At 39.3% G+C, this 16455-nt stretch overlaps 1 protein-coding gene across 1 annotated transcript in view; it reads right to left on the bottom strand.

The window, feature by feature from the left end:
• The window catches only part of LOC116994675, a 58050-nt gene that overhangs the window by 4344 nt on the left and 37251 nt on the right, over positions 1 to 16455 (bottom strand). The window contains exons 7-9 of the mRNA XM_033056598.1: positions 13115 to 13179; positions 10003 to 10123; positions 7640 to 7870 (exon numbers count right to left, since the gene is read on the bottom strand). Coding sequence (XP_032912489.1) covers positions 7640 to 7870; positions 10003 to 10123; positions 13115 to 13179 — 417 coding nt within the window. The remainder of the gene's footprint in view (positions 1 to 7639; positions 7871 to 10002; positions 10124 to 13114; positions 13180 to 16455) is intronic.

Raw genomic sequence — 16455 nt, 5'->3', positions numbered from 1 at the left:
CATCATTTCTGATTATGAAAACGACAGCACATGAATGTCACTGGTGTAAAACACAGGTAGAAAACCTTTTAAATAGGAAATAGTTCCCATCACTAACAAATAAAAATTACTGTGTCAAATGAATAGAGGTGGAGATGAGGCTGTTATTGCCCAATTAAAGGGGAGCTTTCACAACCAGATTTCAAGCTCTCCCTGTTTATATGCAAGGCCAGCATACAGGCAGAGAGAATGGCATTCTTAGGAAGTGTTTGTGTAACTCTGAAATTTATAAAAGGCCAGAGGGGAGGAAATAGAAACATGGACTGAAGTAAAAATAAAATATCATGTTATTAGGGTTTTTCCAAAAGTCTCTATCTATCACCAGAATGTTCTGGAACAGTCGAAAATTTATTTCCCCAGCTTTCCATCACTGCCTGTCTTGGAACAGGTATCTGAATACAAAATAAGACACAAATCAGAGGACAACCATACAGTGACATATCATTCATTTCCCCACAATTTTTTTGTTCCCTGTTCTCTAAGAGGTCCCTGAGTCCTCTCCCTGCAGCTTGTAGATCTCCTTAAGCCTTTAAGCAGCACCACCATCTTTCCTGGCACCTAGCTTCCCTGATAGCAGTGGACTATGGACCAGAAGCTGTTGGGCCACAGCACAAGAGCTGAGGCTCATGATCTGCCAGGAGCACAGGACAGTAGTATTTGTAATCAGGCAATTTATTCACTGCTTTCACTAGTGGCAGAGAGCAGGATTCCTCCTGGCATGCTGTGCCAAATTACCCCAGTGTCTTCCCAGAGCCACACCAAGTGCCCCAACACAAACACCTGCCCTCTCCCATGCATTTTCACCAGAGCACTGAAAATTCCCCATTGCCTGTTTCTTCTCTAGAAGTGATAAGTCAGCCCACAGTTAACTCCAGCAGCATCTCATGCACAAGTACCTTACACCAGAGGACCAGAATCTGGCCTTTTATCTTCCCTAATATAGAGGAATGCTTGCATTCTGTGAGCTTTAGCCTCTGCATCTGTTGCTAATTGTCCTGGCACATCTGCTGCTAATTCTTTTCTGCTCTTGGACCAGCAGGGAGTAGTAATGTATGGTACATCCAGCTCCTGCCTCCCCGAGTGCTTCTGGTGATATACTGGCCTGGGTAGATTCTGACCTCATCTTGCGAGGGAGAAACTGTCTTTGTGAGAGGAAAGCAGGAACCCCAGTTCATTCTCCTGACACTCCCATTTCACTTATTTATCCCTGAGACTGATTTCAGCACGGTCAGAGCATGAGTTTCCCAGGATAACACGGACTACAGACACGATACAGAAGAGTTTATTTCTTTTGTGTCAGGAGGACACGTTCTTTGCCCAGAAACCACTTGGAGCCAAGGAGTCTCATGAAGACATGGCTCATTCGGCACGCAGGGCTGAGTCACGCAGTAGTGCTGCTCTGCCTGCCCCAGGCTCCAGGGGAGGAGCAGGCAGCTCTCCTCTCTTTCTTGGTCCAGCAGCTGCTCCATCTCATGTTTTTTCCCTGATGCTGTTCTGGATTCCTCATCACATCTCAGGTAGCAACTTGTTCAACCATGGGCTTCAGTCCAGCCAGGGATGCAGCAACACTCACTTTGCAAGGGAAGCAGTGATAATCCAGAGTTCATGCTCCTTCAGCATTTCCTGGATAGTCCAGAATCAGTTAGGCTCTGCTCTCTTTCCACAAGAGGAGAGGAAGACCAACCTCTGAGAAGAAAATCATTTTTCCATGTGTGCTCTGCATGATTAAGCAAGATCACTTTTTTGCTCTTTGGTTGCATAAAATACTCTTCCCATTTCTGCAGCACAGCTTTGCAACTACCCTGCTCATCCTGAGCTTACGTATAATTATTTAAAATGTGAAACACTTTAAAACCAGGTATGTTAAGGTAAAAAAAGAAAAGCATTTTCTGACGGTGTTTTGCTGGCTCCCATGACTTGCAAGTCTGGACCAAAACACAGTTTAGGTCCCTTTTCACAGTTCCAGATAGTCAGCACTGGTGAGTCATGGAGATGCTCTTTTTTTCCAATCACAGAATGTTTAGTTGGGGCTGGCATTTTTTTGTTCTTGGTGCTCTCTGTTGTTTGGGATTCACTTGGAGCTAAGGATATAGGCAGAGGTTGCATTCTGCTTTCCTGCTGGTTTCCCCTAGATAATATACGACTTTTTTACAACTATTGTATCCTATGGCTCACGTCAAGCTCACTTACAGATATAATTTCCAATTAAGTAGGGAATAAACCATGGAGTGGTCCAAAATAAAATGCTGTCCCCAGATACTTTTGATGTTTAACATATGTCTGCTAGATTTACCAAAGCATGCTACATATTTTCCTCTAGTCAGATATGATGCATTGTAACATAGGTCACATTTCTGAGGTTTTTGGGCAGCATGCATTGCTTTAAAGGTGATCCTGCATACATACTGCATTCCAGCAGGTGTTTCCAAGAACAACCTCCACTGGAGCACAGTGACCAGACATGTGAAAAGTAACTCCAATCAATCACCAAAAAAGAAAACTTGGGATAAGTTGTAACCTTTTAGATATGTAAATAAATTGCACAATGCTAAATAAAGTAGATACAACAGATTCTAATAAGCAATAGCTTTGTAAGAATTGCTCCGAGAATATGCATTTTGAGGAGTTGTTGCAGAGATATCTAGCAAATGGCAAAGACCAGACCCTCAAACAAACTCAGATAAACAAATTAAAAGCAGTAAAAAGAACGAGCTTCTTCTCTGTGAAAAAAAAAGCATTAGAACCGCAGTCTTCAAATAAATACAAGTGTCTGTACAAGCATAGTTCTTGAATTTACCAAAAGGTTCACGTAGCACCTTTTCATCCCAACTGCAAATAATTGCATGCAGAGAAAATTTAAGTGGCTCTCATTGTGAAAGTCCTCTGGCACTGCCAAGCACTATCTTTTTTTCATATTGTATCAAGCTCTTATGTTATGTCCTAAAAAGTGTCCTAGAGCTAGATGTTCTTCACTTATGCCAGTATTTCACTCAAGAATAAAATAAACCAGGAGGGGAGGAGGAGGAGGGGGAAGAAGGAAGTTTGTGGTCTACTTTTCCTAATGATACTTTGTTTTGTAATTATTAAAAGCATCGCAGTCCTTAGACAGCTGCTGACATACAGAAAATAATGTCCTTGAAACTGTTTGTTTCATCATATTTTAAGAATTAATACCTTAGGTCATGTTAATCAGTTTCTGATATATGTAGTTTTCAAAATGCACTTCAGGGAAGAAAATGTTGGAAATGACTAATAACAACAAAGATATGAACTTTATTTGTTACATATCTAACTCCAAATATGAACATTATCAAAGTACTTTGCCATCTGAAGTATTTAGGAAGGCTTAAATAAATAATAAATCCCTCATTCAGTGAAATAGAACATCCTCTTTTTCCAAGCAAAAGAGTTCAAATTTATTAATTTTGTAGCTATATTTTAAAATGAGTGTCAGCCCCTGCTAGATGACTGCATGATAAGTGTCCTGAAACTTCAGGAAAAGGCACTAAATTTTTCACAGCATTTGTGTTTCATTTTCAGTATAATAAAAATATGCTGCCCTTTTAATAATGAATAATAGATCTCCTGGTATGATTTACATGAGTGGATTAAATGTCATGTTTGAAAAGTTGCTGTTTTATTCATATTGAATTTCCCTCAAGTAAAACAAAATGGTACCCAGCTACTGTTATAATATTGCTAGTACCTCGCCACGCTGCTACATAAATATTAACCAGTTGATATACTCTTTAAAAATCCTCAGTTCTGTGAACTGTTCTGCTAGCAATGGTATCTTTTCATGCATATGAACAGATTCAGCACTGTCCCAAGTTCCAGGTACGCTGGATCAACTGTGTAGCACCAGTGCTCACACACTTGTGGAGCTCACACCTCTGTTGCTGCAGTGCCAGTTCTGAAAGGCTCTCACAGAAAAAGGACTGATGACAAATGGATGCAGGGAGACCGGGGTTAAAAACCAGTTTGGGGAGCTCAGCCCTGATGCAATTGTCCCTGTTTCTGTTCAGCAGTGCTGGACTGACTTCCCAGGGACTGGACAGCGTAATGAATGTCTTTTAAATGTCACTTGCAGGCAGCACCATCAGCTTATGGAAGGGCCCTTTGCAACAGCTGAAAATTTCCTACCTGAGCTTCCCATTCTGAATAAAAACTCGTCTTAATAAGCAATATTTTTTCTAAAAAAGTGTTTCAGAAATTGCAAATACTTGAAATAGGAACATGTGCCTTAAAGGTTCCTACTCTGTAGGCAAAGTTGGTAATTTTAAACAAAATATTTTGGTCCTGATAATTGAAATTATAGTTGAAAATATTTTTTTAAAAAAATAGAAGCTTTTTTAACTACACTCCAACTTTTATTCCATTGAAGCCAATGAATATTTTGATTCTGAAAAGTGAAGATTTGTTCTTGTTGTTGTGATTGTTCCATACAATTATTTTAATGTCAGCTGGACTCAAGAAAAGCCGGTCAGGAAAAAAACAAAACAAAACATACAAAAAAACCCCAAAAAAACAAACAACAAACCAAAACAAAAAAACCCTCACCAAACAACCCAAGCACTTTCTTTTTCTGTGAGAAATATAACTTTTGCATACTTCAACTCATTTGTGCTCTTCAAATCATCATTAAGGTGGAAAACGTAACCTGGATTTGCTAACACTGGGATGTAATCCTGTGGAGTAAAGCCCTGCTTTCAATACATCATGATCAAAAGGAATTTACTGACTGCTTATCTATAGTAGGACCTTAGCCAGCATGAGACAGCAATAAGGAAGTCATACTTGTAAAATCCTTGGTCTAGTGTAAAGGTGATGCAGTCACATCTGTACAGGTGCTGCTAAGGACAGCCTAGTTGCATGACTGCCTTATTCTATGCACAGTAAGCATCTCATCTCCTTTCCTATCCCCTCCTTACTCAACTTTCATTCCAGACCTGAGAAAAATCTGGCAGTGTAAAAATACATCCGAATTATAGAAACAAAGCTTCTGCACCACTACTTAATCTACACTGCAATTTTTTAATCTCAAATTCACATTAAGTTAGTTTGATAAGGTAGGTGACACTTCAGGACAGCTCTCACTCTGCCTAAACCATACAGACTTAATCTATCAAAGCCTAAAGCCCACTTGCATAAACTAAATACATGAAAATATCCTAGAAATGCGGAGTCCAAAACAAGTCCCCTTCAGATCATGCAGTTCATTGTTATTTGTAAAATTGTAAAAAGTCATTTGAAACAGCACTCATGCTTTACCACAATCCAAAGCATTCATACATGTTTCTTTCAGCATAATTTAAGGAAAATAAATGACTTGTGTGACTGTCTGGCCTTACTGAAGGATAAATGAAATTCAACTGCAGCTATTAGGAGCCTCTGTCTAGTATGTAGTCAGAGGTTACTGAGGGAGGTAGGTTGACAAACTAAAAAGGAGGACAATGAAGGAGTGGAAAGAGGGGAAGCTGGCAAGCTGGAGCAAAGAACATTGATTAATGAACAAAAAACATTTTTGAAAGGTCGGGTGTGCAAGTCAGACTAGCCCTGAGGCAGATCTAACTTACATGACCAGCACTTTCTGTACGCAGCAGGTAACCCACGCTGACACCAACTTTGCCGACATGACAGGGTTATTATTTTTGGAAGGATGTAGTGTTCTGGAACAACTTCTCTAATATATTAGTTAAAATTAGGCTTTCCTTCAATATCAAGCATGCATGTCTTCATTTTCACCATGTTTACACTGAACTCCTATTATTATTCAGGCCAGTGGAAACAAAAGCATATTCTTCATTTGTGAGCACTCCTATTTCTCACACCATAATATATCCCAGGGCAGCAGTGCTGTGTGTAAGATTCTGTTCAAACCCAGATGCTCATGTAGAGCTCACCACTAAGACCTCACTACTTACCCTAAGTCTTGTGATAGGTGCAGGTGCTAACTATCTGAAGCCCAAAATTTGCCTCATATCTCAGCACACACCCTAAGGGTTTCATTAAAACATACCTTAAGGTTGTGCACCACTAGCAAGGTGGAAGAATAGAAAGGTAGAGTCCTCCAGGGTACAACATACCCTGGGTCTTCTCTCCCTGGTAGAGAGGGTTCTCTAAAATTATGGCATTAAGGTTTTGCTGTACATTACCCAGCAATGAAGATAGGGAATTAGTAGAAAGTCATGGAATCCAGCTTCTCCTGCTCCTGTATTTTAAGGGAACTTGCCCAATGCCTGCGCCCCAGTTCACTAGAGTAAAAATGAAGTTTGGTGAAGATGCTAATTATATGTCCTCTGTGAAGTTTCAAGAGAACTATGAAGCAAATTTGAAAGTGTAAAACCTGCAAAGACCTAGGAGAATTGTGATGCTGAAAGTAAGAAGCAGGACATGCCAGACATTCAGTCCTAGTACCCAGCCTTCTCCTTTCAAGACAATATTTCAAGGAGGTAACCTACCAGTTGCATCCTGCCTAGGAGGGAATCAGAGCTTAGTGATTTCTCTGATAGATGCATGTTTTAACATCATGTGAAAGTCCATTCACAGTTTCCACCTCTATACGTGCAATTCGTTTTGGGCTGATAGCTGTGTTTACAGACACTGTTCATTATCCATTACAGGTGATAAACAATTAAAAACCAGAAAATGTGACTTAGCAGCACTTTGTGTATAACAAACTCAACATCTGAAATGATCTATCTGCAAGTAACTGAAGGCATCAGTGCCACACATAAAAGTTGGTTTGCCTGAAAGCTCTTTAGGATAGGAGCCGCCTGTCTATTCTGTATCTACACAACAGAACAGGTGGAGGAGGAAATCTACCATTCAGGTCATACCCCAAAATAAATGACTGAAAACAGAAAAGACTCTTTATTCTACCAGTGCCTTGTAACATGCACCAGAAGGAAAAAAAAAAAAACAAACCAAAAAAAAAAGAAACCAAAAAAAGTAAAAAACAACCCACACTGAGAGAGATGAAGATTGTTTTTCAAACTGTAAAGAAGCTTTCATGTGCCAGAGAGTTTATTTGAGACCAGTGTTCCAACCAGCACTAGGCATTAGCTACAACAGTGAGCAACTGACACACAACAATCCTGCCATGCACAGCATGCTTAGGCAGGAAAATATGTGTGCCTCAGTCGCAAAAGACAGAATAGAGCCTCAAGTGTTTGGGCTCCTTCCAAAATAATCCAAATGCTGCTTTTTTGGCAAATGGGGGTCAATGGAGCTAAAAACTCACAGAAGGATTTGGGCATTCATGTGTTTATATACACCCACTCGTTCATTTATTATTCTAAAGCTACTTTACAGAAATCAAATTACATAGCTGACAGGCTGCATAGATAAGAGAAAATAAAAGTAAAATTTAAAATTAGCTGACAACACTATATGATGCAGCATATGTTTGGCACCTTTAAAGTGAGTGATGAGGGTTAACCTAGGGGGAAAAAAATTGCACCTTCCTAAATTGCACCTTAAATTATTAAATAAATTATTAACATGATGGAATGCATTAAATATATAAGCCTAAAGGAGAATGGGCGGATGTGTTTTAACTTTCAAAGCAAAGACAGTATATTTATGAAGTGCTGCTTACTGTCTGGATGCTTTGTCCAAAGTGGATTTCAGTGTCATAGAAGTTTCCACCGTGACTAACAGCCTGTGTCGTCCTGGCCTGAGGCTGCTCCTCCAGCTCCACCAAGGCACCACCTAAGCGGCTGAGAACAGAAACTTTGAGAGTGTAGAGGCCTTTGGGGACCTTATCTTTGACTCCCCTCAGGCATCTGAGGTGAATTTCTAGTGGTTGCGGCATCTTGGAGCAGTCAACCTAGGGAGAAGGTTCGGAGTTACTGATCTGGGCTGGGCTGACTTTAACCATACAATTAGCAAGGACAAATTTCTTCCAGAAAATAACCACTGAAAAGCAGACAACACGCTTCTTGTTCAACCTGCAATTACCTACTGCTTACCAAGGATCTGCAATTAGGGAGGTCAAAAGTCACAGAGATGACAGATAAAAGAAAAATCAATACAAATACTACTAATAAAATGTTCGGCATCCTTGGGGGGAAGGTGGAGCTGGTGAAGTATGACACCAGAAGACATTGCCCTACAATAACGAGGCAGAATTAACTGGAAAACAATACCTTCAAAAATACAGCATGCTTTTCAAAACAGGCACAATGCATGATGTGATGAACAGGCTGTAGGCACAGAGAAAGACAGGGTAGGCCATGTTTTCATACTAATTGTTAGCCTTGCCAAAGCTATTAGTGCTGTGTAACATGCAGACTATCCTTTCACCTTCTGATTATCATAATCAGATTCTCTTAAAAATAGTAATCAAAGTGCAACACGTGTAGAGTTTAATAACAATTCCCTACAGGCACCTTTATTCCAAGTCCAGACAAAAGGAAACATCTGCCACTTGCTGTTGACAAGATGTTGTCTGAGTTACAGAACATTTAGTATGGAATAAATGCTGCATACCAGAAATGCTTTTCTGGTGCTTTCCTTGTATGCTCAGCTTCCCAGTGTGGAGGTTTGTGGAGGGGAACAGGCACAGCGGCATGATCTTTACCCAACTTTGCCTGAATAATGGCAAAGTGTCTGTCCCACTGCACCAGAAGATATTTTGGTGCTGCCCAAATGTAATCTGCAGGGTCAGGCACACAACAGGGAGTCCCATTTGGGCTCTAGTGTTGATTTGAATGGATAAAACTGTTCCTGCCATAACTAATTTTGTAGTGCTTAAAATCAGCAGTATTGTTTCTCTTTTCCCCAAGAAATTTCAATTTCTTGCATTAGTCTTCTTTTAATGCAACTGGATATCTGAACCCATGCCACACTTAGGAATCACATGGCTACCTTGACTACTAGGTTTAGTAGTCTCACAGTTTAAGCCCACAGTAGCTAATAATCTCTTCTTTAATCCTGTCTTGGATTTATTTTGGAAGAGATAGCATATTTCCATATAGATAGAAAGCTTCTGGAATTAAATTAAGCAGTTAAATAAACAGCTGAATTTGTTAAACTTCTTTTGTTTCTCAACACAAACCATACTTAACAACTAATCTGAATGACAATTATTTTCAGCTTAATTAGAAAATCTTAATTAACAATGAAGATTTAACCTTAATATTTTTGGTTTCTGAATCATATATAAAAAAATTAACATTATATGAATAAATAAGACAATCTTTTTAAACCTCAAGGCAGGATTACTGATGCAGGCAGCCTTCGTTATTAAACACATTCTAAATTAAACGCCTCTATGAATTTTATACTGAAATATATTGTGATAGTTTTGCATGCCAAATGTGACATTTTGTATTTTAGATTCATCTTCTGTAGTAACTTTGGAAATGTCATACAAACAAAGATTTTGTCATTTACCAATGGAATTACTATGCATGGCCGGTTAGCCATCTCTTTTCTGGCTCTTCTGGTTGTTTCAAGTCAGCAAGCCATAAAAAATCTTTATCTCTCTGAAACACAGCAATTTGGAAGATAATCGAATAGTGACTGGGGGGCAGAAACGCCAGTCTGAGGAATTATACCACAATCTCTCTTGCATTTACAACCTTCCTCAAAGCGAGTGTCAGTCGAGTAGGAAAAGGAGATAGAAGATTCATCATATTTCAAGCCTGTCTCATTTGCATGGTGGCATAGCTGTCTCATCTCCTGCTGAAAGACTTTGCTTGGCCAGCGCTGACAAACTGTCTTGAGGAACTCTTGCCATGCCCAAATGATTCATCATTAATAGCTTTAGACATTCTCTTTAAGCATATGGTTGCTTTTGCTGGAAAGCATATTTTGAAACCTGTTAAATTCTATCCTCTTAAACTATGAAAAGAGAAAAAAAAAACAAAACCAAACAAAACAAAAATAATGGAATGCAATTGATTCCGTGATTTAGCAGTTCATATCAGGGAAAAGAGCACTTATGGAGAATCTCACCTCCCCACAAGTTCCTGCTGCTCCATTTAATCCAGAATTCACACCTGCAAGGTTACCAAAGCTGGCTACCATTTCTTCTTCAATTCCACTCTCCTCTGTTTTCAGCAGCTGACTTCCCACCCTGCAGAGGTTAGAATGGGAAGAAGAAAGGAAAATAAATGAACTACAGTGCATACACAGAAAACACTCACTGTTGGAAATACAACAGTTTCATATTTTCCTTGAACATATCATAAGACTTGCACGGCACCCAGGAGAAACAAAAGTGTGCCAAAGAAGAGAAATAACTAGACTTCAAAAAGCAGCATTAAGAAAAAAAACAAAACAAGACCCCAGCTTTCACCGCCTGTCTGTAATCAGCTCTATCTGGCATTGGGGCTTAGGATCTAGGTTAAGAATATTTCAGTAGGAAGCCATTGCCTCACTCACTTTGAGAACTGACTGACAACTCCAATAAATTTGGACAGGTTTTTGGAAAACACTGATTCTTTGGGGCCTACATTGCTCTAAACCACTAAAAAATTAATTCTGTTTAAAAAAATCTTACTTTCTGTTGGTTTTTTCCCCCCAAAAAAATCTTGCAATTGTATATGTTAATCTTAAATAATTTATAAATCTTCAGAATGTATACAGGACAAGAGCTATATATATAAATTATATACATGCACATACACAAATTTTCAGGTGTTTGTGAGCTGCAGAAGCTTGCTTGTTATTCACATGTTAACTTGTTTTGTATTTAAAGTGATTTGGGGGGTAATTATATCAACTCAAAGTTGTTGGGTTTTTGTTTTTGAAGAAAGGTCACTGTAGCAAAACAGAATACCAGAAAATAGTGCAAGAATAGACCAACATTGGACAACCCAACGCTGCCCTTCTTAGTGCACAGAGAACACAAAAGGCACAGTACCCTATGGAGAAAACTTCATTCCTAGAACCCAGCAGGAGCAAATGCAAAACTAAGTCATTTACAATGAGCACTATAAAGCTGCATGCTTTGGCAATCCCATCCCATCTTTCAACAGACTCAGAACCATGAGTAATTCCTCTATTCCTAAGTGTCATCAGCATCTAAATATTATGGACCCTAAGTAAAAACATCTGTAGATGCTCTGCTGGTTTCAAAACACATCAGCCCTTGCTTCCACAACAGGCTTTAAGAGGCCAGGGAGGGTCAGTCACAGACAAATCCATGACGGCTCTCAGAGGGTGGAGGCTGAGCAGGCTGTTCATGGCTCAAGGCCAGCCCAGAACCATGCTTGACATCAAAGAAAATCCCTGGAGCTTCCTGAGAGGAACCACATGGAGCCAAGGAAAAACCACTGCATCAGGTGCACTGGCAATGCAGGATTGACTTGGGTGTCTACAACACAGGCATCAGAGAATAGGCTGTCTTAGGTTGCCAAGCAATGAACTCAGTTAAGTCTTTAGCCACAAAAGAAAATGTTATCACTTGGTGTTCATTAAAAAAAAAAAGAGAGAGAGGGGAAGAGAGGAAGAGAGGAAAAGAGGAAGAGAGGAAGAGAGGAAGAGAGGAAGAGAGGAAGAGAGGAAGAGAGGAAGAGAGGAATCAAGATTCAAACCCAAAAACATTTCTCTGGACTGCATTTCTGAAGCGTTCCTCCAGCATTCCTTCCTTGCTTTGGAAAAATTCAATACCAGCACCATCATTCCCATTCTCCTCTGCATGCTAAGTGATTATATCAGATGCCTCCACATTTGTAAAGATTAACATGCTTCTTCATTAAGAAAATAACAGAGCCTCTGCAGTCATGCTAAACATCCCAGACTCATGCATAAATGCTACTTAGGTAACACATAGTTCAAATTCCCCTCTACTGAAACAGATGCTCCTGCCCCCAAGATTGTAGGACATTATTATATATCAGTTTCTATTCAGACCTCACCTATTTCTTTTCTTTTGGATATGTACACATTTACACCAGTAAAATTACCACTGCTTCATTGCAAAACTGTTTTCCAGATTCCTCTATTTTAGAATTGTATCACAGAAATTCCTAAGCAGTAACTGAATCAGTTGGAAGGTCTGTATGGATGCTACTGGAAATTAAGTACATGGAAATCTTGCCCAAGCCAAGACTGATGAGAAATAAGGACAAGATTCAAGTGCTAAGAAGTGGATACATGAAGAATAGGGTTAACCACAGTTTTATCCCTGAGTGTCAATCACATAAACTTGGGTCCAGCCGTCCTAAACAGAAGTATAACAAAAGATGATTCTTGAATGGCCCTAACTAATTCACAGATCTGAAACATCTGAAAAGTTAAAGCATTCTTCTCAAGGAGAGAAGTTGTTTGGAACTTTGTACTTACTTAGCTTCTCATGATGGAAATGATTTCGCTTAATTTGGTTAGAGTTGCATTGACACAGGGGTTCATTAGGACGCCCATTTGCTTGCAATTCAATTTAAAATTAAATACACTTTGTTGTTGATTTTATTACTTTTAAACTACTGTATCTATTGCCTTTATTAGCTGCTAATACACAATTATGAAGGTAAACAGTTTTCATTACTGAACATCAAACATTTAAATAACCACATTTGATCTCTTCCATAGCTGCACCATTTTTCTCCTTTCACTGGGTATTAGATTGAAGACAATAATTTATTCAGTGAAGTTAGGCCTCTTTTGTGCTCAGCAGAATGCTCATCAGCTGTCACAGCAGAACATGGCTTCCTTTGCTCGATTCATGAGGGCTATTTATTTTGTCTTTTCGTTTCTTTGCAGGTAATTTGATGCATGTATTTATCTGAAGGTCATTGATCACAAAAACTTTGCCCCAATACATATTTCCTTCACTCTCTAAGACTAATTCAGAGGCAAGGATGAAGGATGCTGGGAGAAGTCATTTGGTCACCTTTTGAAGTGCACTGTGTGTAGCACTTAAAAACTACAGGCCAAGTTGGGTATCTGAAAACAGAGGTAATCCAAAACAGAGACCTCTTTCAAATGCACAGGCTCAACTTTTCTAGGCCTGAGGTCCTTTGTTTGGGAGAAGTTCCATTCATTAATATCTGTAAAGAACTGAAAGATCTTTAGAAGGAAAGTACATTGGATGGAATTACAAAGTAGCCCATATCCGACATACCTTTGAATGAGTTCATGAATCCTGGCTCTCCACTTTTGTTTCTTGTGGTGAGAAGCTCCCTTGTGCTTTGAGTCCCCCATGACAACAAGAAAAATTAGAATTAATTTTCAAATGTACAGAAATAACATGGAAATAAAAGCCACAAGTGTTCAATTTTCCAAAGGTTTGCCTTAGGTCTTCTGCTTTTCAGAAGCAACGAGGAATTTTAGCCACCATTACTTTATTACATTTTTTTCCATAACTTTTTGTTTTGGCGTTTGTGTTTTCCCATGTTTACTGCATTATTTCCAAGAGAAAATGAGCTCTCATCTTGTTTTAAAAGATTGTTTTGGTACAATATATATTTGTACATGGTAGTGTCCTACAGTCCTCATCATTACAAGATCTAATCACAGTCATATGTAAACATGCATACATTTATGTGTGTGCAAGTGTGTTTGCACACTCACAACAAAACAGCACACAAAGCAGTTAGGCATAGACCAGAGAACTCACATCTTAAAGCCTTGCTTTAAATCTGCTCCAAAACATGATGTATTTCTTGTCTCACCACAAATGATTTTAAATGTTTGGTGAGAAGGACTGGAATTTTTGGAGGTTACAGTGTGTGGGAGGCTAACTCACATGAGAAGTCCTCTCCTCCAGCAGTTCTGCAGCTCTCCAGCATGAAGCTGGAGGGTTTGAAGATATTTTTCTCTTGCACAGCAAGCTGAAAAAGTCATTCCATCTAGAAGCTAGCATCAGCATCTATTAGGCTGTGTTCTCTGCGCAAAAACTCATAATAATAACTGCTGAAGGCGGTACACTCATGAAAACAAAATTCTTCCCCCTGACCTGCACTGCTCAGAGATCTTGCTGAACATTCAAGGGCATTTCACTGGTGTCCCTGAGACCAACATAAAATGTGAATACAACACTACCAATACAGAAGGCGGCATCCTACTGTGTATCCTATACCGTCAACTAAACAGTGTGAAACTATGCTCCACTTCTACTCTCATCAAGTCTCAAAGGCAAAAAGTTAATTTTAGTAGGAAGACAATGCAACACCAATGGAGAAAAATTTCCCATTGGGGTTCCATATCTGGTTGTTAAAATCTCTACTTTCTTCAAAATCTCTTCATTTTTTGACAAAATTCTGGCTGTTTTCAAGGAAGCTTGGAAATGTTTTTTGAAGACAGAGGCAAAGCATCCTACAACCTACTTCCCAAAATGAAAATTTTTAGAGTGTAAAAACAGACAAAACCAACAAAAGCCTGTGCATGTAGCTTTTAATGTAAATTTTAAACCCTGTAAAATTAAGTAAAAAATAAAGCATGGTTGCCTTAAAGAATGGTGTGATTTGTTGGCAGTCCCAGCAGCTAACCTCAGATGGATGCAATAAATCCTCCAGGTCAAGGATCACACATAAACAATTACAAAGGTGGTATGAACTAGCTCAAAATGAGACCTTCCAGTTTTCCATATCGCAGTTATGTCATGGGTAATGCTTCCTTCACCATTGCCCCTTCACTGGTGAGAACCAAGCCCTCCTGCTCCTGGACAGTTTTTGGTTAAAATTTACTAGGACTCTCTAGAACAGGGTCAGTTTCCCTCCCGTCCCTCCTGGCACTGATTTTCTTTCTCCAGGCTGGTAAATCACCACCTACACCACTTCCCCAGGAAGGGCTGGGAGCTGGCTCTGCTCTGGAGTTCTGCTCCTGCAGAGCTGGTAGCTGCCTGGTTCGGGCTGTTAGAGCCCCTTGTGACACTTCCCGCAGTCCAACCGGCTGCAGTCACTGGGGAACGTGTCAAGAGGTTTCAAGATTTGGGCAGAGGCAATTAAAGCTAAAGTTCAGAAAATTGGAGTAGTGTTTGGTTCAAATTTTTTCTCCTGGACGCAGCTCTTGGTGATGTATGTGAAAGCTATTTTTAAGGGGAGCACTTAGATTAAGAAATAAGATTAAATAGTAAACTCGCTTCATGCAAAATATCAAGTAGCCATAACATTGTAACAACATTCAGACATTACCACTCCACGTTTACACTGAGCCAGTAGTAAAGCAGTTTTCTTTTAAAAAATTGATTTTATTACCAGTCTCCCACAGCTGTCCAATCTCCTTGTTTATCTTCCTAATCTTAATTAAATAATGAATATTCAAAAGAAAATATGAATCAGGCTTCTCTGTATGAAGTGCACAGTTTTCCATCTCTGCCTCTGAAGTGGCAATGGGAATATGATTTAAAACTATTTCTTCTGGATCCTAGTAAAATATTTGTCACAGTGTGTCATGATAATTTTTAAAAAGCTCTATCATCTGCCTAATAAATTTGTTAAGTTTATTCAAATCTTATTGAACAGGAAAAGTGCAATGAGTCATGGTTAATATTTCTTTACCTATACTAAGAAAAAAAATTATATCAAAAATTCAGCGCTTAAGGTTCTATTCAGAAAATCTCTATGAGTCTGTAATACATCTTCTACATGATTAAAAAAACAGGAAACTTGCTTTTAAATGAATTATTCACCACCTTGAATAAATTTCCATCTTTCCTATTTGCAAAACCCCAAAGTCAGTTATGTAAATTTTAACCTACACTAATTACCTCAGGGGTGTGCAAGCTAAAGGAAAGTAGATGCAGTAGAAAAAAAAAAAAATCCCAGACATTTCCATCACCGGGAAGCAATTTAATAGAGGAAAAAAATGTGTAAGTTTTCAAAAACAGAACAGCCCACGTATATATATTTTTTTAAAATGTGGAATAGTCATTTCTGCAATATTCCTTGAACCAGAGCTTTACTGGAATAAACCAAGTGTGTTTTTTCTCAATGGCATATACCATGGCACATAGCAAGGCTCTTGTTTCTCATCATGACACCAGCATTGTCTGGACTGTGACAACGAGCCATTGTTGACAACGGGCGTTCCCGAGGAGAAGGCATGAAATGTGGTTTAGCTTCAAGTCTGTGTAGGCATTGTGGGTCCCTCCAGAAAATTAGGGGCTAAAATCTGTGAACCGCTGGTCCGGGAAGTGCTGGGAAAAGCAGGGAGTTGTTTGGAGGCAGAAGGGCTCAATCACAGCACCACTTTGTCCTACTCCCCGTCCTGATACCAGGATCTGCTGCAGCTCTGAGTCAGTTCCTTCATACGTCCTTTTTGGTTTCTTCATCAGCTATCTTGGGGTCTAATTACACAAATGGCCCATCTACTGATTTCAGAGCGTGTCCTCAAGACCAGGGTTTGAAAAGGTCTTTCAGCCTAGACACACACAATGGTGCACATTGTTTCTACAAAGACAAGAACCTGACTCAACACTATTAATCTGTGCTGACTGGTTATTTTCAGCATCAAACTACTTCA

The sequence above is a fragment of the Catharus ustulatus genome, chromosome 1 (genome assembly GCF_009819885.2).
Source record: "Catharus ustulatus isolate bCatUst1 chromosome 1, bCatUst1.pri.v2, whole genome shotgun sequence".
NCBI classification, from domain to species: Eukaryota; Metazoa; Chordata; class Aves; order Passeriformes; family Turdidae; genus Catharus; species Catharus ustulatus.
This window is presented reverse-complemented; position numbering and strand designations above follow the sequence as displayed.